The 22,227-nt window shown below is 40.6% G+C and overlaps 1 protein-coding gene across 1 annotated transcript; it reads right to left on the bottom strand.

The window, feature by feature from the left end:
• Positions 1-744: 744 nt before the first annotated feature.
• On the bottom strand, positions 745-9,195 carry LOC122994396 (junctional protein associated with coronary artery disease). The gene is made up of 3 exons (XM_044369076.1): positions 8,774-9,195; positions 2,816-6,717; positions 745-1,938 (listed from the first exon to the last, which is right to left on the bottom strand). The coding sequence occupies exons 1-3, from the start codon at positions 9,094-9,096 to the stop codon at positions 1,904-1,906; spliced, it is 4,260 nt and encodes a 1,419-aa protein (XP_044225011.1). The 5' UTR covers positions 9,097-9,195; the 3' UTR covers positions 745-1,903.
• Positions 9,196-22,227: the final 13,032 nt, after the last annotated feature.

Raw genomic sequence — 22,227 nt, 5'->3', positions numbered from 1 at the left:
ATTTACACATAATGAATACGCTGTAAAATTAAAGAAACAAAGAAGGGAAGGAGGAGGAGGGAAAGAAGGAAGGAATGGAGGAAGGGAAGAAAAGAAACAATTTCCCAATTTTATTTCTAAACATGTTTCGAGGAACCAACAACAGAACAGTACATGATCTGGATTGGAAGACATACAAAGACAAAACTAAGACACAGGCCATGACTGACCACCAACAAAGGAAATACAACTGAGATGGGGTTGATGTATCAAATATCACAAGGAGCGTCCAACATCGACTCTGTTAGCGTATGAAAAAGCACTATCAAATAGGAAATCATGGCACAATCAGAAAGTTTCCATCACGTCAACACTCGCAATGATGAACCCTATCGCTGACTGAAACCGAATCGTGTGATCAAGGCACACCCAGGGTCATCCCATCTTATATCATTCTGTTAGATTTTAAAGCACTAGAAAATTATGTTTACTCTCAATATGATACTTTACAGACATATGATACTTTCAGTTTGATATAAGTGTGGAGAAATAAAATTTCATGGTTAAATACAAAATATCTCTTAAAATATTTAAAATATACTTTATTTTGTACATTATGCAAACTGATTAACAATTCGATGATAAAAAAAAAATAAATATTCAGTGAAATGTTGTCTCTTTGCGATACAGATGTATGAACATAGATATATATCATGAAGTAAAGCACCCACCCCCTGTTAAGCGCCCCAAATACCCTGACACGATTCCATATACCTGTAATATGATTTGAATGACACGTTCACATTAAAACTCCTGACAATGGTTCCTACAGGTAGCTCCACTACACCACTGAGCTGTTTGTACAACAATATTGCTCTACGTATCTTTTTTTTGTTTTATATCCATATTTCATTCTTTAATGTTTAGCAAAGTTGCCAACCACCACTTTAACTCAATCCGTGCCTTTATTGCTTCCTGAAATTACCTGGAAATGGGAGCTATACATCGGATTGATCAGGGGACTAACCAGCAACTTCACCTGATCCAACCAGGAAACACACATCTGGTTAAAGAAGGCAACTCTCCCTCTCCAGCGTAGAAACAATGTATTGTATAATAGGTAACTGATCTATCATGTCATATGGTATAGAGTCACTCTTCATTGAAGAGCTTAATGGGCTATGGTTGCAGTGTGTACAAAAGCAATGAGAAAGGGCACGATGTCTAAATTTTAAAAAAGAAAGGCTGATTGATCTCATCTGAAAATCAAAACAGTTCTTGAGCCAGAGACAGTGATGTCCAGTTCTAAAACAGCTGTCGCCTCACCACGACAATCAGATACGCAGTTTATTTTGGTGTAGTTTAAATGCAACGGAACAGGTTTATGACAATAACCTTTCTATGTCTACGTTAGGTTAAACATAAACGCTTACATTCATATCCAGCTCGCCCGTAAACAAACAGATTCGTTCAGTATGCAAAAAATGTCTCGACTGTATTCACAATGGACATTTTAGAAGTTCTAGTATGCACGAAATAATTGCATAATGTCTGCCAATGAGAAAAGCATAGGGAGGATAGAATAGAGAGGACAAGCCGCTACAAGAAGACTAACTAGTAGAAACCCTATAAGAGGTTGGGCTCGAGGATGGAGGACAGATGGGATAGTGGGAAGTCAGTGTGGGAAGGCTGGGGAAGGGTTTCGGGGTGGAAGTTGCCCCACAAGTTAAAGGGGCACCTCCCTTTGGCAGTGGAACAGCACTCTTAGTAGTCAACGCAGCGCCGAGGGTGAGGGTGTACACAATGCTCTTGTCGGACAAGAAGGCCATTTCAGTGTCAAGATGAGATGAAGGCATTCTAGTAGGCAGCCAGGTCACAGTGTTGAAGCTATAAACCTCAGATGGAGATGATGGACGCAGTCTTTCTACACTGTCTCCACTCGGCTGGGATCATGGGGTTCTGAGACGTAAAGAAGAAAATTATTCACTCAATACTATATATATACTGTATTCTGTCTTTATCTAGTATTGTTACTGTATACTGACAAAAGCTGCAATATTCATCAGAGTCAAAAATAACTGACTTTTGACCGCACAGTAAAAAAATGTGTTGTGTTTATTCCAGTGAAACAAATGTCAGTGGGTTTAATTTTCAGCACTTGCACTATGTTTAAGCAGTGACACCATCTTGTGGAAATGTCTTTAACAGCAAGGCCTATATATAGTGACTTCAATTTTGATTACCTGTTACCACCAGAGATAAATGAAAAATGTATTCTTAAGATGCATCCTTATGAACAATTGTGCTCCCATGATTAAATAAAACTTAAACTTTTCTTATGAATTTTTATTTTCATTATGGGTGAGGAGATACCCATAAAGTGTGAAAATAAGAGTGTGAAAATAAGAACTACAATGTGATTTCAGCCATCTCACACAATTTGTGTGTTCCTTTACTGAGTAACATTTTGGGTCAAACTAACTCACCTCTCTAAATAGCCATATACTTATCACTTTGAATTAACGTCAATAAACACTGAAATTTAAATATTTAAATGAAATAACTGGTGGTTCAGTCTGCAGTCATCCTAAAGCAAGCATAATACCACATCTGTGGATATGGACAGTGAAGTTGTATGTTCCACTGAACAAATATTTTTTATATTTTTTATTTTATTTCGTCCTCTAAGGAAACTGCGTGAACCACAAGGAAAATAGAACCACAAATTAAAGTTTTACTTACTTAATGTTACCCTGGATAATTTTGAGATGGGGGTAATTTTGTTTAGTTGTATGCATGGTCCATGGTTTTGTTTCTTCTAATTTTCTTATCTTACCTGAGAAAGATGACTCCTCATCTTGCAATGCTGTCTCCTCAGAGACTTGCCGTGAATGGGTGACCTCCTCATCATTCTCCTTGTCTCTCTGAGAAGCAGGGATGGGCTCCTCTACTTGCTCGTCCTTGCCCTCCCCCTCTACCTCTGCCTCCCCCTCCCCAGAGTCAGTACTCCTGATGCTGAGGCGCCTCATACGATACATAACGTCCACCTCCCTCATTCTGGCCATGCGCTCAACTGCTACCCGGCCTGGAGAAATAGCCAGCTTGTTCTGCAGAGCTTCCATTCGGTGGGAGGGGCCCCTGCTCCTCTTCTCTCCCTCCAAACTTAGAGACAGCCTGCGGTCTAGGTTCGGGGGAACTGAGAGTGGCAGTCTATCTGGTGGAAACTCTGGTAACCCTGGGTGGTCTCGCCCCAAATGGGTCCGTAGACCAAGTCTATGCTCTGGGACAGCAAATGGCTTCTTCTCTTGCTCCTGCTTGTCATCAGGCATTGTATTGTCTTGTTCCTCGCACTCACTTTTCACTTCAGCTGTCTGTTTGTCTGCACTGCCTTTGGGTGTTTCTCCTGTAATGGCTTCTCTCTCTCCCGATTCCACTTCCTTAGTTACTGTTTCACTTACACTCGGTTCCTCTGTGACTTGGGGGGCTGCAGGCACATCAGTTGCTAACATCGTGGATGTGCTGTCCTCTGTAGCTCCATTCGCTGGTATGCTCTCAGCAGGATTAATCACGCACAAACTGTCCAAGTTTTCTACCTGAACATTGTCTGTGTTTTCACCCCCTCCCACATTTTCCTCTGTCAATGAATGCTGATCCCTTGTTTCAGCACACAGTTCAGACCCTGATTGATTCAAATTTGAGTCTTGGAGCTCCTGTGTTGTATCTTCTGCTGGGCTTTCTAACGCAACGCATTGTGGTGGACTGCCATTTTGATTGGCGGAGCTGTCCGAGCTGTTCTCCTCATGAAGTGGAGGCAATGGGCCCTGTCTCATCTGATTCTCAAGCTCTCTTTTACAAATAGGACACTCCTCTTCTGATTCAGCACTGAGATCTTGAAGAGTCTCTGCGTCATTAGGTTTGGAATTGCCTGCGGACACTTTATTGACATCCGAGTCTCTAGACTGACGCAAAGCCTGGCATATGTCCTCATAATCAGGAGGACTAGTGAGTGTAGAGGCATCCTGCATTGGCTGTCTATCTGCCCACGGCACCTCTGCTGCTGTGGTGTGCGTTGTTGGACTAAAGTCACAAAGTGGTGTCTCAATAGGCTCATCTGGCAGGTCTAATTTCACTGTTCTGCCATCATTGCTCCGTCTGCGCGAAAGATGCGCAACAACCCTGTATTCTCTAAAGCCTGTTTCCCGAGGTGGGACTGGGAGCTCCTCCCTAAGCTGCTTGCTGAAGGTTACGGACTTTGTTGCAGGCCTGGAGAAGGCGCTCTTGACCTCCCTGTATTCTGGGTCAACAGACCAGCTTACTGCACTGCGCCTAAGGCTGCTGGGCTTGTTGAGAGGTTCTGATGTCAATCGGATTTTGATACGCTCAGGAATTTGAACAGAACCATTTGGGACTTTATTGCTGGCAGTGCCTAGCTCCAAGATGTCTTTGTAGGCCTCATTGAGGTCCTCTATGCACTTGTCAACACTGGGCTGTTTGCTGGGCTGTTTGCTGCTCTGTTGCTGCTGTTGATCCTGGACTTCTTTTTTGATGGTCTCCAACTCTTTGACAGCATCCCATGGTCGCTGGCTGGCCGGTTTCAGTAAGAACTCAGGAACTTCGAATGACTCCTGCCCACTGTTTGCTGCTGGTTTGGTCTCCTCCACGTTTCCTGAGGGTGGTACTGCTGGCTGCTGAGCTGTGCTCTTGTTCAGCTGGTTGGAGAAGGTGGCGGTCAGGGAGAAAGCACTGTTGCTTGACAGTTTCAGGCTCTTCACTCCCTTTATAGGAAAACTGAAGGCAGTGCCCACTACACCGCTGCTATCAGGAGGGACTTCAGTGCCGGGAGGGACAGGGTCTTGTTGTGCTTCCTTGTTTTCAGGGGCAGGTTTTCGGGCCTCTGGGCTAGTTTGTGTCTCTTGGTCTCGATACTGGTTTGCAGGCCAGGATCCCGACAGTTTCAGCTCCTTGTAATGGTTTATTTTAGGGGGTCTACAAGGTACTTTTTTAAACATTTTGCTGCTCGCTCTGCTGCTTGTTTTGCTGCTTGCTATGCTACCAGTTAGTGCTTGCAGCTCAGCCTCAGCTGAAGATGTGCTTTGGAGACTTTGGTTTGTTAAATGGCCAGTTTTGTTGTCACTAGGACTGTCTGATGGGTCTGGTGACTTCTCATTGTTGTTATTCTGATCACGGATGGTCCCAGTGAGCTGTGGAGTAACAGGGACAGACACCAAACAAAAAATTGTCTCACTAAGTCTCTTTTTTAGATTCTTGGTTTTGTCTTTCTCTGGTTGTTCAGGTTGTTCCACCTTTTTTACTTCTGTCACAGTTTCAGAGACACCCTGGTCAGCCGGCTTGCATGGGGGAGGTGGTGGTTTACCCAGAATAGATGAAGGAAAAAACTGACTACGGTTTTGCTCAGGACCTACACTGTCACTTTTTTTGTTCATTGCCCTGTTGCACCATCGATTACTGCTGTCATTGTCATTGAGAGCTGTTTTGCGGCTATCAGTATTGAGAGCTGGCCCCTGTTGGGGAGGAAAGGCACTATCATGTGTAGATTGTCCTAAAATCTTAGCGGACGGATTCTCTTTGTTGATGTTACGGATCTTGTCTGAGTCAATGAGAGAATTTCCGCCAGGCCCTCCTGAGATTTGCTTCCCTCTTGGGTCTTCAGTAGGTAATTGACGTGCATGACCTGGTTGTTCTTCATGTCCAGAATGTACCAGTTTTCGATAGGACGCTCCACGGTCTCCATAATATTCTAGCCATGAACTACTTGCCTGTCTGGAAAACCACCTTCCAGGATCTGAGCTGGGCATCTGCAGAGCTTCCGCCCTCCATCTTAGGTTTGCCATTTCATTGCGATTGATTGAAACTGCTCTTGGGGGTGGGGCTCTTTTATAAGATGGGGGTGGGATGTAGCCGGGGGGCTCCATTCCAGAGAGGGAGTGTTGTGCGAAATAGTCTTGTCTCAGGTCCCCACCCCTTGGATAATAGATAGACCTGTCTTTTTGTTTGGCACCCTGGTCTATAGCAAGCATTTCTGCGCTACCCCTAGTCTGCTGGTGAATCTCATATGACGGAGGCTTTAAAGGCCTGCTGAACCTGGGCTTTGGTAAAAGTGCAACATGGCTGCTTGGCCCGGCATTCCTGCCCCATCGGTCCCTGCCTACAGCACTGTAGATATACCTACTATAGGGTCCAGAGAAGACAGTGCTGTTTATCCTCTGTTGTCTGTCAGGTAGGCTTGGTCTGGATGGAATGAGATCTCTGCTGTCAGTTCCATCAGGTGACAAAACTCTGGGGAGAGACTGAGACTTTGCTTTAGTTCTAGGGTGAAAAAAACCCTCAGGTGTCCTCAGACGGTACTGGTCCTGAGCCCACCTCTCCCCGTCCCCATCCGACAACTGCCTTCCCAGGCCCACAGCAGGCCTCCACTCCTCTGTACCAAGGCTCTGGCACTTCCTCTCCCCAGTCACCCTTAGCTGACAAGGGGCTGCGTCTGGGTCTCTCAGCCAGGAAATGTCCTCCCATAGCTGCTGCGCATGCCGCTCTGCCCTGTGTTCCTCTGCTGCAATTAGGGCCTGTGGCCTCCATGCCCCAGCAGAGGCCCTCAGCTCCCTGCCATCAGCATAGTCCAGGAGAATGCTGAAGTCCTGGCCTCGCCTCCGCCAGTAGGAAACATCCCTCTCATCATGGCTTAGCGGTTCTGAATAAGTCAAACTAGGAACATCATAGAACCTATAAAGACAGAAAAGCTCAGTGTTAATAAGACAGTTACCATGTACAGAGAAAGAGTGAGTTGGACTCTAGATCTAGGAAATCTTGCAAACACTTTTTCATATTTTTCTGGGTGTAGTTACAATAGTTGCCCAAAAAATTAATGAGTCAACAAATGAAAGAGCATGATCTCAGTTTTTATGATAATATAAAACATCAACAGTATCCTCTTAAGATTTTACAATTGTTACAAGTTGCATGTCCATCCCAGTTTCAAGCCTGTGTTTTGGCTTTGGCAGTATTGGCTTTCCTACACAACTTAATCGAGGAGAGCCAACACATACAGTATGAGACAGAAGTGCTTAAGTCAGCTGCTCCCAAGTCCCTTGAAGACACCATGAAATTGTGATGCTACTGCAATATGATCTGCATATTAAATTGTGCTGACCTTATCTTGGAAGCTGGTCATCTGGACAGCGACAGTGGTTCTTAAAGAAAGTCTAAGTAAAAACACCCCATTACCTGATTTCACACAAAAGCAGAAGTATCTCTTTCCCTCTGTTTAATTGATCACATAATTCAATTAGCAAGATAGGAAATACAGTATGACCTACCTATAAACGATAAACATTTAAAGCAATCAGCTTTGGGAGACGGTCACAACAAGAGAGCCTTTTTGATTGTTGCTAGGGAAAATATGTAGTATCACAAGCATTTCTACAATTTATCAAATGCTTGCAGAAGCTAACATCAAATGGCAACTGCATGACGAGTTACTGTTGGCATGTTCAAAACAGTGGTTCCACTGTAGTGTGATAAAGCAGTGCCGCCTGAAGATAATTTTAGTTATGGTTCCATATTTACCTCTTAGGTGCAAGATATAGCTGTAATACATGTTCCACTGCCAAAACAATTATTTTAGAAGTAACATACCTAATCATAACAGATTAAGTCTAAAAATCAGAGCTGCACTTCTTTGTGTGCAAAAGGGCCATTTTGTTAAATTGCACCATAATTTTAATTTTCTAATTTTCTTAAGCAGTTGTGGTAATTTTCTTGTTGTGGTGGATCGGCACTGCTGAATGAAGCAGAGGAAATACCCCATGACTATCCCCAAGTCATCAGTCACATCCAAGCATGTTTTAAGCCACCTTGATGACCGTCAGTTATAATGAAATGAGGGAGTGCGGTTTGAAATCCTTGTTGGAATTCAAATGTAACAATTGGATCTTTCAAAAACAATAAATCAATCATTGTATTTTCCTCAGGGTAGGTGATTCATATTTATAAAACAACCGCATAAGGCCAGTGATTTGCAGTTAGCAGTTCCATAAAAAACAGAAAAAATATATCATAAAAACATATGATATGTTTGTAAAAGATCCAGTCTAATCAATAATAAAAGAGATCTCAAAAAATGAATGAATAACAATTAGCCTTTATAAGAGCTCCATCTCATATCTGCACTGCACTAAATCACTGTGTTAGTCACTGTACTCATTCATTTAGCAGCAAAGTCAATGGATCATCCTCAGCAGCATATGCTACTGTATGGCTGAGGGGAGCCGCACTGTGCACACTTGCCCAGCAACATGCTTACATCACAGAGCACGTGCTGGGCGTGATTCAGTGTGCCAGTGTTTACAGTGGAGTGATTACGCGCCTGTCTTGAGGCATGTTCAGTCCTCCTCAGTTTGCTCACTGTCTAGTGCTGCTGTTTACATCTGCCTGCCTGGTAGACGCTGTGGAGACGATACTAGTGCATGGGTGGGCTCCACAGAGACACAAGCTACCCCTCTGTTCAGGCATGCAAACAACTTAAATGAGTGCAAAGGCACCTTTCATAATTCCTCATATCCCAGCATACGATATGTCAGCGGTGCTGCTGCAGCCACAGTGTTCTGCAGCTCAGGAAGGAGGGGAAAGGGAAGAGGAGGAAAAAAACCCTGCGCAGTGCAGACTCGGTTTTGCATGCAATACCGAAGGGCCCCAGTGAGAAAGGGGAAGAGGGAAAAAAATGGAAGGTAAAGGGTGTGGGGGATCGCAAAAGAGAGGGGGAAAAAAAAAGAAAACTCACCCACTATCTGTGGCAAGAGAATCACCCAAGGGCTGAGCGTCTAGGATACCAATGCCGGCTTCTTTTCTCCTTTGGTTCCTTTCCCCGCTCTCGTTGTCTGTGGCGGGGTAGCCCTTCACCAGTGCCTGCCTGCTGCCATAGATGCCTGTGATAGATGCCCCCCGGTCCGCCTCATACCCGTTCAGTGTCCCCCGGCCAGCCCTGTTGTCCACAAGTTCACGCTGGCAATCAGCAGGGCGCTTGTCATAAGGCGTGGCAGACGGAGGACCGCTCTTGGGCAATTTATATCCATGCGAAATGAGTAGGTCCTCCACGCTGTACATGGTGGTGTCTCTCTCACTTCTGGGCAGGAGGGCAAAGGTGGGTGTGTTGCCTTATGCGCAGTGCTGCTGGTGGAAGCTGGAGCACGGTTGCTCAGCAGAGGCCATCACTGAGGGGAGCACAGGGGAGGGAAGAGGTAACATGTGAACAGATTATTTCAGCATGCACCTAAAATGAGGATGTGTGATTTTCAACGCACTAGCTGATGTCAGAAAACATATGTTTGCGTCTCCTTTCAAGATGTGTTAATGCATTACTTTTTTCAGCCTGAGCTATGTTGCAAGCTTGTCCTAAATTAAACACGGTCATTATTGTGTGTCCAAGAGAGACTCTAGAATGTACAACTTCAATTTTAACAGTGCATATCACAGAAATTATGAACTCATCCTTTCTTAGTCTGTAGTACAGTCCAGGTGATATCTCCTAGTTACACCCTTGGCTCGTCCTAAAGACATTTTATCATCTTTCCAAAGTGTCTAAAACCATTGTCTCGCATAAGAGGTGCTAAATTGAGAGCTGTTCTCATCCATTAAACCACTGCCTATAATTTCTCTATTTGTCTGGTATAAATACAGTGGAAAATGTGATTAACCTCAGCACAAGCAGGTTCTCAGTGGATAGGTTCAGTCAATACAATCACTGCTCTCCAGAAACTTAGAGCAGCGTCTGGGCATGTGGACTAATATAAGCATGTGAACATTCAATGCTTCACTTCTAATATGCAAGAATAACTGTATTTGTTAACAGAAACTACAAAGAAATTCCTCAACATTAATTAAAAACAAAATATAGATAAGATTGCCTACTCTTAAAGTAATCTCTACCAGTATATATATATTTACCATCCCCCCGTAACTCCTTACTGCAACCGCTCTGTATGCCCACAGACATAGAGAAAATGGAATATTCAGTGTGCATTAATGTACATAATGTATACCACCCTTTGCCTCTGGGCTGTGTGTCAGTATACATGGTGTAAGTTCATAAGTTACCAGTATTTCTTCTGTAGTAATGGCGTCAGGAAAAAAATATGGTACATTTATTACATGTAATTAAAGTGATTCAGCTCCTGATTCATAAAATCCAGTTCAAGGTTCAAGTCTAACTTGCAGTGTCAGTGTTATAAAAGTTAACAAAAAACTGCAATGAGCACGAAAGTGAAGTGTAAAGTTTTAAGCCCCTGAGAATGTGGCTTTTTCATTATCTTAAATATTTCTCTGCAGCGTAAAATGATTATGTCTAAATATTCAACGATTAAAATTCGGAAATAAATATCCTTAGTTGTTACTTATTAAACATTAAACACTCAAAAATTCAGCTAATCTACTTCATCGGGACTGTGTGGGTGTGGTTTGATCAGATTTGATTGACAGTGCTGGAAACATAAGCAAACAATCACATCATCATCACTTTTTGATTCAAATGTAGCTGTGATTGGTGCACAGACATACATCACATCACCTTTTCCTACCGAGCTCTGCCCACAATAACTGATATAACATGATTTCAGCTTTAGTTACAATTTCATATCTCAGCCCTTATACAAATGTATATATTGATAATTCCCTCTGGACAAGTATATTCTGATGATCATATTGTATTTATTTCTTTATTTATTCTATGACAAACACTTTGTAACCAAACCAACCAAATTTAAACTTTCCAGGCCACCACACCAGGCGTGGCCATCGCTAAGTCAGTTCAACAACAAAGCAACCAAGTTATTTCTTAAGTTTTCAGACTGATTAATCTGTCAGTTACTGTCTTTGTTAATCAATGAATTGTTTGGTCTATGACAAGTCAGAAAATGATGAAAAAGGCCCATCATACTGTCATCAAACAGCTTTTTTTGTTCAACCAACAGTCCAAAACTCAAAGATATTCTGTTTGCAATCACGTAATACAAAGAAAGGCAGCAAATCCTCAGAACTGAGATGTGGAATCTAGGGAGTGTTTGAGAATTAATGTATTTATACTCAAATCTTATCATATATTATACTTTATACTTTTATACTTGGACACAAACTAAATTTTTCTATGCTAAGTCTGTTCTCCTAAGTTCCTATACAGAGTGTGTGTTCGTGTGTGTGTGTGTGTGTGTGTGTGTGTGTGTGTGTGTGTCTTTTGTGATGTGTATATGAGTGCACAAGCAGCCCTGCCTGTCTGATATATTAATTAGTGGCTATAACAGTCTGTCCTGCCTGGAGATGACAGTGGATGGCTTATAAAACAGTAACGCAGTGATCAAAGGCTTTGCACACATTAGCATTTTGGCTAATCGTGTTTGGACTTGAATAGTGGCTCACTATTCATTTTCCATTAAAAAGGTGTCACTTAAAGGACAAGTACAGTGTTGAATCAAAGACGTTAGCGTTAGACTAGACTAACATACCACTAGTCACTTGAAGTTATGGAGATTCTTTGACAAATTGTTCACAGAAAAGATATTTATTTATTTTCCTACTCCATCTCTGTTGTATTTATTTACAGACCATGGAATAAACTGAACTGAGAAGTATTTTAATGTGATCCAAAGACACACAGATTAATATCTGACACCAAACATTACACAGACTGAAAACAGTTTACAGCGCTACAGTAAGCACCACACCTGCAGTACTACTTCTCTGGAAGTTTCCCAAGACAGAATACTTGTTGTTGCAGTGTCTTGAGTTTTCCCCAATGTATGAACAAAATGCACTGGTTTCATATTGTTACTTCACCATTAGCAGCAATACCAACAAATCAATGTATTTAAATCAGCTTATACGATACTTCCTTGTGTCCTCTGTCATGTAAGTGACGGACTTTTAATGATAGAGCAATACAGTAAAAGACTAGGAACTGGAAACAATTAATATTCATATGATAATAAAGAATGACTTTGTTTTACATCTTTGCTAAATTTTACATATAACTTCTCAACTGGCAATGCTAATTAGGTGTAACAGTAACCAAACAGGAAAAGAGTCCCAAAAAAAAAAGTTTAAAGTAAATTCTTTTCTTGCTCTGTCTACATCAACAACGCAAAAATATCTATTCTAAACAAGATCATTTCATTCGAATGGATTTGGAGAAATTCTTTCCTCTTCTCTTGACCTTAAGGTGACCTTAACATTTCTCACTCCATAACTTTGTCCACTTTGCAGTTAGGAGTTGCCTCTAGCCTGGGAGCTTATTTCACACCGTATGAGTCACTGTAACACTTCATATCAGCCCATAGCCTACAGATAACTAATACAGCTGAGCAGAAAATCTCCACTTTAAAACCACACAGTGCATAACCATATTTTCAAGGACAACATATGTGAAAATGGATTATCCAATTTATGAATGGTATTGTAACTTCACTGACTAGACAAGCTTACGCGGAGCCTAAAATAACATCCAAAAATCAGCATGCTGAAATCGGGGCTTCTGATGTATAAGTCCTCCAACTATTCCTGGCTCTTCAAGTGGAGTGAATAGGTAGTGTGATAAATGCAGCAAAAATCAACTCAAGGGCTTCTTGAATTAGCCAAATCCAGGAGCAGTCGTGACCAGTAAAGATTGATTCTACGTAAAAAAAGTGGCTTCCTTTAACACTGACTTTTATCAGAGGGAACCAGAGTGAACTATACACACAGTAGTCCCTTTTTTGACAAGGTCACAGCTTCAAATGATTGCAGTGGGAATATGGCACATGAGCCTTTTTTGCATAGCAACAACAAAACTGCCATAATAAATTACAACAAAACAAGATTTTTTACATTAGCATTGTTGATATCCTTTATTAGGAATACGATGGGGGTTTATATGTGAGGAGAACTAACAATAACAGCGGCTGTAAAAGTTGTTTTTGAGGTCATTCATCAACTGATAATTGCTGCTATTAAAGAGCTGAGTCCTTTTTATGCATTTGGAAACAGGAATCAATTTTAATCTGCGGTGATAACTCTCATGTGCAGCACTAAAAAACATAACTTAAACTGAAGGGAGGGGGGGCTGAGTCTAAATTTACTTTGAACTTTTTAAAAATGTAGTTTTATTGACCATCACCCACCAAACCATTATCCTCCCTTGGGGGCTGAGGAAGGGAGGGAGGCCCCCCAAATGTACAGCCAGGCCTAGCAGTCTGCATGCACAGGTAGTGGCCACTGTAACACATCAGCACTAGCAGGCAGCACCACCCTAACTGCTAAGGGAGTGTACCTACATCTTACCTAGTGACAGAGAAAACAGAGCGCCACAGCTCAGCCTATTCATAAAAAAAAAACTGCTTATGCAAACTCATTTAAATTACAAGTTCAGCATATGTATGATTAAGAGTACTTTGTGTTAACTAAGTCCATCTGATTTTACGAAAAACATCTTCCTCACTATTTTTTTCCTCTGGATAACTCAATGTATTAATGATTTGAAATAGATCCGTTGTATCATAACACATAGCTATCAATAATATATGACTATTGTAGGAAGAACTGTCTATGCATGGATACAGTATGACCTACTACAGCCTTGCTATAGCCTACTGCAATATGGCACAGCCTACATAAAATTGACTGCTATGAAATGATTTTTCAAATCAGCTTCCAATACCTGCTTCGCCCCCTTGCCGCAAGTCCAGCGCCTACCAGAAAAAAAGAAAGAAAAAAAAAAAAAAAAAAAAAAACCTCTACCTGCACGCACTGTAAGTTGAAAAATATAGTCAGCGGTCATGTTTTGACGAAAGCTGCTTGGCCAAATCATAACCCCGTTGCAAATTTTTCCCCGAGAAATACATGCAGCACAGCAGCGAGCGCACATCCCCGCCTCGCCACCACAACCACCACAACCAGCAGCAGCAGCAGCAGCAGCGGCTCCTCAGCGCTGGTTGGTGTGTCGAAGGGCGAACATTTTGAGGTGTGTGCAAGTTGACGCGCGGCTAACGGAGAGGGTTTTTTTTTTTTTTTTTTGCAGATGCGTCTTCGCTGACTGTGAGTGTTTACCAAGACCCGCTGCCCTGCGCTACCGTGGAGGCTACGTGAGCAACACAAAAAAAAAAAAAGAAAAAAAAAAAAAGACACAGCAACCCCTCCCTAGAAATAAACCAGTGTAGGCAGAGCAGGGAATATCATGCAGCAAGGATGCCATAACATTGCAAAAACGAATAAGGGCGTAGCGACAGAGAGACGCATACCTGGGAAGATGCTTGGCGCGGCCGTCGCAGTTCCCCTGCGCCCAGCTTCAGCTGCTGAGACTGAGAGCACTGCACAGAGCCTGAGCCGAGCATGCCTATTGGTAGGCAGAGACGCGCTGGTTGCTGGCTGCCTGGACTGGGCTCTCCTCACTACAGCTGAGGTGGGGTGGGCTCTTCACATGCAAGCAGCAGCTACAAGAGAGGGATGTCAGAATGGTTTCTTCCAAACTGTTTCTCCTAACTTTGCTTTTTTTTTCATAGCAACAGTCTTTTTTTTTTTTTTTCTCTCTCATTCAATCTGGCATATTGACTTGAATGATAACGACAGATATGTGGAGCAGTGAGGCGCATGTATCTCCTGTCTCACACACACACACACACACATGGGTTTGGCACATTAAACCCTCACAGGAACACACCTTATGCATTTCTACAAGAAAGGTCAGTCATTGCTTGGGCTCATTTTTGCTGCATTACTCAATTTCCCAACGAAGACTCCCATCTCCCAGTGACAAATGTCTATATAAACACCCATGTGTCCTATTCCCATCCTGTTAAGTTTTCGATGTGCAGTATGGCAATGAGCAGCACCGCGCCCTTGGTGATGTTGATGACTCGTCACTGTGTGTGTCCCCCCTCCCGTCCAATGCCAAGACAGCTTGGCTAATTAAATGTGCTGGGCTCAGGCCTTCCTGTGCCAACTGTGACATGCTGCACTCTGAGGGATCCCTTGTTCGGAGGAGTGACGGGGCAACGCACACGTCCCAGATCTACTCACTGATGAAGAAGTGTTGTAGCCTGACCTCTGGGGTTTTGTAAAACTTATCCAAGGGTTTAATGGACATACATGCTTTTTTCATAGTCATGCCTGGCCGTCAAGATACTCCTGGACACTGAGCCGCTCAAAAAGTTTTTAAAAAATGTCCATGATGGCTTTTTAAATCAAATATTGTCACATGATTCATCTGTATGTCTGATAAAACCCAAAAACCATAAAACTAAAACAGTCATTGGAGACATTTTTTTTACACTCCACCACTGAGAAATGATGACCAGCTCATTTGGTTGCAGCTGCCGTGGTTGACAAAGCAAATAAACTCTGCTCAGAGCAGAGGGAGTGCAGAACAAGTAGCCAAGATGCCTTGACCCATTACAGGCCTTATTCTAGGACACCCGGCTGTCAGACTGATGATATATGACGCACCTGGCTGACACTGGCCCCAAAGCTAACCTGAGTGTTGCTAACTGCAGCTGATTTTCATTCCAGATCCATTCAAGCGCACATTATCAAAACCTATAGCTGAATCTGGAAGCCATACATGTTCCAGAGACGGCTCATATCAAGACTCAGCCAAGGCTGCTGACATTCTGCTATGACTGTGTTTCACATCATTGTTATGCATAAAACTCAAAAACTCTGCTGTGAGAGATGTGCTGTACAATATGCTGTAAGTTTTGTATTTCAGTCTCATGCTCTGCTCAAAGATAGAGCCTTGTTTATTTAATTCACAGGTTTTCCAGCTATTGTTTTATCTCCTCTGGCCACTGCCCAAAATACTTGACACTAAGATGTGTGGTTGTGTACATGTGTGTATGAGGGTTTAGCTTTGTGTGTGTGTGTGTGCGTAAAAAGCTGACAGATCCGGTTGTCACTACGTGGAAATGTCCACATGTTTAATTTATTGGATGTCCCATATCTAAAATCCTTTTCTATTTATGTAATATCAGTCGTAAACTGCAACAGATGTTTTCCCTCACTCTAGATGCTGACTGTGATAATGTGAATATGCGTTTAAGATAATTGTGATGTATATTCTTGAACTGGTGATGTTGGTTTGTTTGCTTCCATTTTTGTCATTTCCGTGAAGAAACTTCCTGGATGTGTGACAAAATAATCTCAATTGAAGGTCCACTTACTAGCTTTTGCAAACTTTGTCAGTGAAATTATGCTGATGAGGACAGTGAAATATGATCGAAAGCTCAGAAAAGGCTAGTAAGTGGACCTCGAGTTAAACATTTTTTTCATACATACTGATTCCAAGGTCAACAAATGAACTTTCTTGCAACAATACATTCCCACATGCTGCTTATAATTACCACTGGGAGGCTGATGTTTTACAATGAATAATGTGTTAAATAAATGAATAAGTCAATGACGTTTTCACTGAATGACAACAAAGGATAAAATACCTTCATTTGATCAAGATGACAAGACCTTAGATGGAGATGACCTCCATGTTTTTTCAAAAATCCTCTTTTTGTGCAAATCTGTGTCATCAGATTAATTTATCTTCTTCAACATTTTCTCCTCGACCTTAACAATCTCCTGGCATTACAAGTGTTAACTTGGAAGATGACACATTCACAAGCAAGACAATAGAGCTTTACAGTTTGATGTTCTTAAACCAGTTTTGAGCCATGAAGTTCCTCACTAGATTTCCAAAGGAGCTTTTATTAATGCACAAAAAGGTCATAAGCATAAAGGTATTTCATATTTGGTTCTATGAAATTATTTATACCTCTTAATCTCCCACCTGTATATTTTAAAGCAAGAAATTTTGCATTTCTGATTAAATTCATAAAGGACCTCAGCAAACTGAGGTATAATCAACATTTAGGATTTAGGTTGGATTTAGGTTTACTGCTATCTTACACCTGAACAAACATTTAAGAAAGTCTAACTACATAACCAGTGAAAGAGTTTAAAACTTTCTTCCTATAAAGTTCAGCTTTATCTCATTATATGCATCATCATATGTCCTGTAGGATCAATCAATGAGTGTATTGGTGGATCTCTATTTATTACAACGTGTATGATATAAAAAGCTCTCTACCATACAGTCAAGGCACTGCCACTGATAGGCTACCATAACATATAGCATTTGGCAGACACTAGTGTCCAGTGTGCCTTTTAGTACTTGAATGCATGCTTCTTTTGTAGAGCGATTTTCCAAAGGGAGCTAAAGACCTGACAGACAGAGAGTTATTGATCTACTGCATATTTAGCGCTAATCTTCAAGTTTACCTTGAATTTATTGGAAGTGGTAATAAAAACAGTCTTGTTAAAGAGTCTTGTTCTCACGTTGAGTTTGACTCTGATGCATCTTGATCTTCGCCAGAACTGGATGTTGTCTCAAGTTTTTCCTGCATGTATAAAACTATAACGATAGTCAATGTTTTTTGGATGTTTTACACATTTTCTTCCCATCATCATTATAAAAATTAAGGGATTTTACATTTGCAATCTTAGTGGTGTCACAGGCCTTAACTTAAATGCATTTATAAGTAAATTCATATACACGATGTATAGTAACATATGGAAATAAAAGGAACCCCAGCTATGGCTATATGCCACTGGTGATATAAAGAAACTTACTGTAATTTATGCCTCAGAATGGAGCTGAATGTTGAATTTCCTTCTTGAGCCTGGAAACAGCAGATGACAAAACAATATCAACTCAAATTTCCACTCTTTCTCAGCACTTTAAGGATTGAAAGATTGAACGCTCCAGAGCTGCAGTAAATGGACCTCGAGATGAGATCGTTTTGCCAATAGCTATATGTTGTTTCTTATAAGTATTGGCCTCGATCCTGAGTAGTCCTCTAACACACTTTTCTCTGATCAAGACTTGATCTCGATCCCCTTTAGACCTCCTCTAGACTCAAACGTGACAGGATGCGGGTTTATATCTGCCTGCTGCGGCAGTGTGATATAGAATTATGTTATTTGGCACACAGAGAATTACTTTGCCATTTCCATAGCCCATCATGTTGCCTCCTGCATGCTACAGTGGGTGGTCTAACACCTTCAGTGTATCGGTTCTGCTCTACTTCAGATGGCAGGCTGACTTTTACTTGCTTTTAATTCACTGATTTTACAGTAATTTGACTAAAGGCTCATAGAAATGTTATAAAAGAAGCTGCAAAAAGACTGTGGAAGTCAGGAGGCCTCCTCTAGTACAGATAGAAAGCTTGCACAAAAAAGTGTACTCTGAAATCCTGTTGATGTTTCTTAAAAAATAGGATGAATGATTCCTTTAGAAGTTTTATTTAGTCAAATGAGAGCATAAGTAACTGGCTTTCCATTAAAAAAATCTATATATTGATTGAATTTTGCACTTTAATTGTGCTTATTCTTAGAGCAGCTGTTAGCCAGAGGTGAATATCTCACTTTAAATTGAACTCATTACACATACAAGAGGTGTTGCTGCATGTTTTTCCCATCAGCGATACAGCAGGAAGAAAGATCTGGCTAAGTTGTTTGAGACGTGATGAAGGTTGGTGGCTTTGGAGAGTTTTAGTGGAGCCTTGTGGTTCTTGCAGTAAAGGAAATGGTCATGAATATGTACAGTCAGCAGGAAAAATAATCAGTGCGGCACTGTGACTTTATAAATCACTAGTAGCCTACATAATAAAACATAATCATTTCCACACCTGGATGTAGAAGACCAGTGTGTAGGATTCAGTGGCATCTAGCAGTGAGGTTGCAGATTGTAACCAACTGAAAACCCCTCACCTCGCCTTTCAAGCGCGTAGGAGAACCTACGGTGGCAGCAAAACGCAGAAGGCCCTCTCCAGAGCTACTGCAGAAACATAGTGGTGCAACATGGCGGGCTCCCTATGTAGATATAAACGGCTCATTCTAAGGTAACGAAAACACAACAATTCTTAGTTTCAGGTGATTATACACTAATAAAAACATACTTATCAATATTATATTCCAATTCTGCCAATAGATCCCCCTGATGTCTTAAAAACAATTACAAGTATAGACCTGCTATAATGTTTTAAAATACTTTATATGTTATTCTAAGATATTCTAAGCTTTCTGGCAGGCACAACTTTCCACATTTCTCATGTATCTGTTCTGATTTCCTATGTAGTTTTACATAAAGGGTTTTGGTCAAGCATCTTCTGACCAAAACTTCTTGCAAATAACAGTTGAACACCATATTATATTATCATATCTGAGATATAAAAAATATTTTTCAGTATTCACAAATACATTATAGGCATTAGGCTGCTAAATCAATAATAAACATAAAGTTGAATTATCACCTCCAACAGTATCACATACATACATTTTCATATGCATGTTACATATAGATTAAACTGTATGATTCATTCTTTTTCATACACATCAAACCATTCAGTGACTCTTGGTGCCCTGTAATGAAGCATCAGCATCTCTCATGTTTTTCCTTTAATTTGTCACCCTTCTGTATTTAAGATGAGATGATTCAAAAGCAGCTTGTAATGTTCAGGTTTATTGGGTTACATGCTCATCACGTGAGAAAAGTTGACAATCCAAAAACTGATTGGGTGCCCTGAACTTCATCAGCTTATATAATGCTACTGTAAAGCACTTTGTAACAATGTTAAGAAAAGTGCTATATAAATAGTTTATTATTATTATATGTTATTCTTTAAATTCTCCTCTCCTCCTCCTCCTCCTCCTCCTCCTCTTCTCTCCAGACTGAAACAAGACTGTCATGACTTCCCTCCATCAAGAGAAACATTGATTTCGGCTCAGTGGGGATCATGCAAAACAGCCTCTCATTAAAATCATAATTAGAACTTGAATGGCACATGGGGTTCAACTCTGGGGCGAACCGAAAATCACTGGAAACTATTAAACTTGCACTTAGCCTCTCACTCCCAAACAGAACGTGCCTGATCCTGGTTATGACTTATGCAACGTGAGGTGAAAGCTAACGGCGTCATCACTTCTGCAGAAGCCACATGTTTTGAATCAAATGTACTTTCTGCTTTATTTTGGCATATCAAATTAAGTCTTTTTTGGGACTTTATTGGTCACTAAAATGGTAGTTTTGTAAGATTTTGGAGTCACTTTTATTGTGAGAGGTAATAAAAAATTGAAAACATGTCAATTTGAAAACCATTGTGACTTATTTCTCAATGTCAAGGCTGTTCGTTCTTTCCCACGTGAAGGTCACTGCTGTGCATCTTCCTCATCATCATCTGTTCTTACACAAATATGAGACTCAGATGTCACATTAACTCTCTGAAAATCCTCATAAAGTCCCTTATCAGTTGTGAAGATCCAGTTCAAACAACACGTAAACACACACACACACACACACACACGCACACACACATAGACACACACTCTGCCCTCTCCCTGTCCCCAGCCCCGGTTACCTAGGAGACAGCTGAGACGGGGACCCCATCTCATTACACACCAATAGGGCTGTGTGACTGGCTGGAGGAGGGAGCGTGGGATCTTTATCGCCATCTATCAGCCGAAACGGAGAAAGACATTTCTTTTTTTTTTTTCTTTTTTTTTTTTTTTTTTGAAGCAGTGATTCTGCCTGGTAACCCAATATGCTGACTTCTCCATGGTGCTGAGATCCAGCCCTGAATCTCTAATGATGTACATGGCATTATGACGCTTTACACGAAGACAACGATAAAAAAGTTTAATAAAGGGCCATTAGTCTGATAGTAAGCTACAAGGTAATCAGTGATCAATTGTATTAAATGAGAACAAAATTTGTTTTTATGTTTAATGCAGCAAGGTGACTTTAGCTGAGCAAATGATTTTTAACTTTTAAACCATTTTTACAGAGTAGCTCCACTTAAACCAAATAACATTAAAATCGCAACTATGATGATGATCTAATAATATGATAACACTGAGGTGAAAGAATATTTGATTCTTCACATACATTTTGTTGCCAAAACTTCTGTAGTTTTACTTTACTATAACTGTGAATTCAGGATTTTTACTTATAAAAAGAGAAGAGCTGCAATGATTAGTCGATTGATCCATTAGTCGATCAAACTGTGTTTAATGATCAATGAATCGTTTTGGATCATTTTTTAAGAAAAACATTACAAAAATTCTCTGGTTCCAGTTTCTTTAGTCCTTTCTGTTCATAACTGAATATTTGGGTGTGGATTGTTGGTCGGGACAAAACAAGATATTTCAGGTTGCATCTTCAGCTTTGGGAAACAGTGATTGACCTTTTCTGACATTTTATAGACCAAACAGCTGATCATGAATTAAGAAAATAATTTCCAGATTAATCAATGAAAATAAAAATTAGTTGCAGCCCTACATAAGAGATGTGTGTGTGTTGATGCTACTTTTATTTAAGGAAATTATGTGAAAGGTGCCCCGAGATGACTTTTGTTGTGATTTGGCGTTATATAAATAAAAATTGATTGATTGATTGATTGATTGATTGATATGAATATTTTCTCCACCTCTGCACCTAAATTATTATATTTCTGCACCAAATATCATACAAAATACAATCAGATCAGGTTCAATAGGAGAAAATTCATTAACTTCATTAATTGGGTTCAATGTTCAGATGCAGCTCTTGCAGATCCTTCATAATGGAGTTTAAAAAAATAACCCTCTGTACGAGAAAGTAGTCTACTGAAAATCCTAATGATCTATCTATCTTCTCTCTCAGTATCTGCTCATCTAAAAACATCCTCATATGAGGTCAAAACAGTATAAGCGTCGTGATTTTGAACAACACAGATTAGATTTGGCGGATTACTCCATTATCTACATGTTAGTCAGTTTGTCGACAAAAAGAGAACTAAAACAAAGTTGCAATATTTGATTTCCTGTATTATATACAGTCGGGGAGAAAGATTCAGATCTTTTACACAAGTATTAATGCCACAATGTAAAAATAATCCATTACAAGTAAAAGTCTTGAATTCAAAGTTTTATATTATCAGTAAATTATCTAAAGTAAAGGTGCTCATTATGCAGAGAAATATATATTATACATCACATGACTTAAATATTATTACAGCTACTTGAGCAGCACTTTAATGATTTAGCTGGGAGTGTTATTATAAATTAGTTATCATTTTAACCACTTCATATACTGTTGAGTAGTTAAATCTGTAAAATGCACTATATTTAAAACTAAAATTTTTCAAGTCTGTCCTAAAACAACAGTCAGGAGCCAAAATGAACATTGAAACA

Source organism: Thunnus albacares, chromosome 12 (genome assembly GCF_914725855.1).
Source record: "Thunnus albacares chromosome 12, fThuAlb1.1, whole genome shotgun sequence".
Taxonomy (NCBI): Eukaryota; Metazoa; Chordata; class Actinopteri; order Scombriformes; family Scombridae; genus Thunnus; species Thunnus albacares.
The sequence above is the reverse complement of the archived record's forward strand: the minus strand, read 5'-3'. Positions and strand labels throughout refer to the sequence as shown.

Coding starts and splice junctions, on each gene's coding strand:
- LOC122994396 (XM_044369076.1), bottom strand. CDS start 9,096: ATGTACAGCGTGGAGGACCTACTCATTTCGCATGGATATAAATTGCCC. Junction 6,718..8,773: donor TCTCTTGCCACAGATAGTGG/GTGAGTTTTCTT, acceptor CTGTCTTTATAG/GTTCTATGATGTTCCTAGTT. Junction 1,939..2,815: donor TGAGGAGTCATCTTTCTCAG/GTAAGATAAGAA, acceptor TTTACGTCTCAG/AACCCCATGATCCCAGCCGA.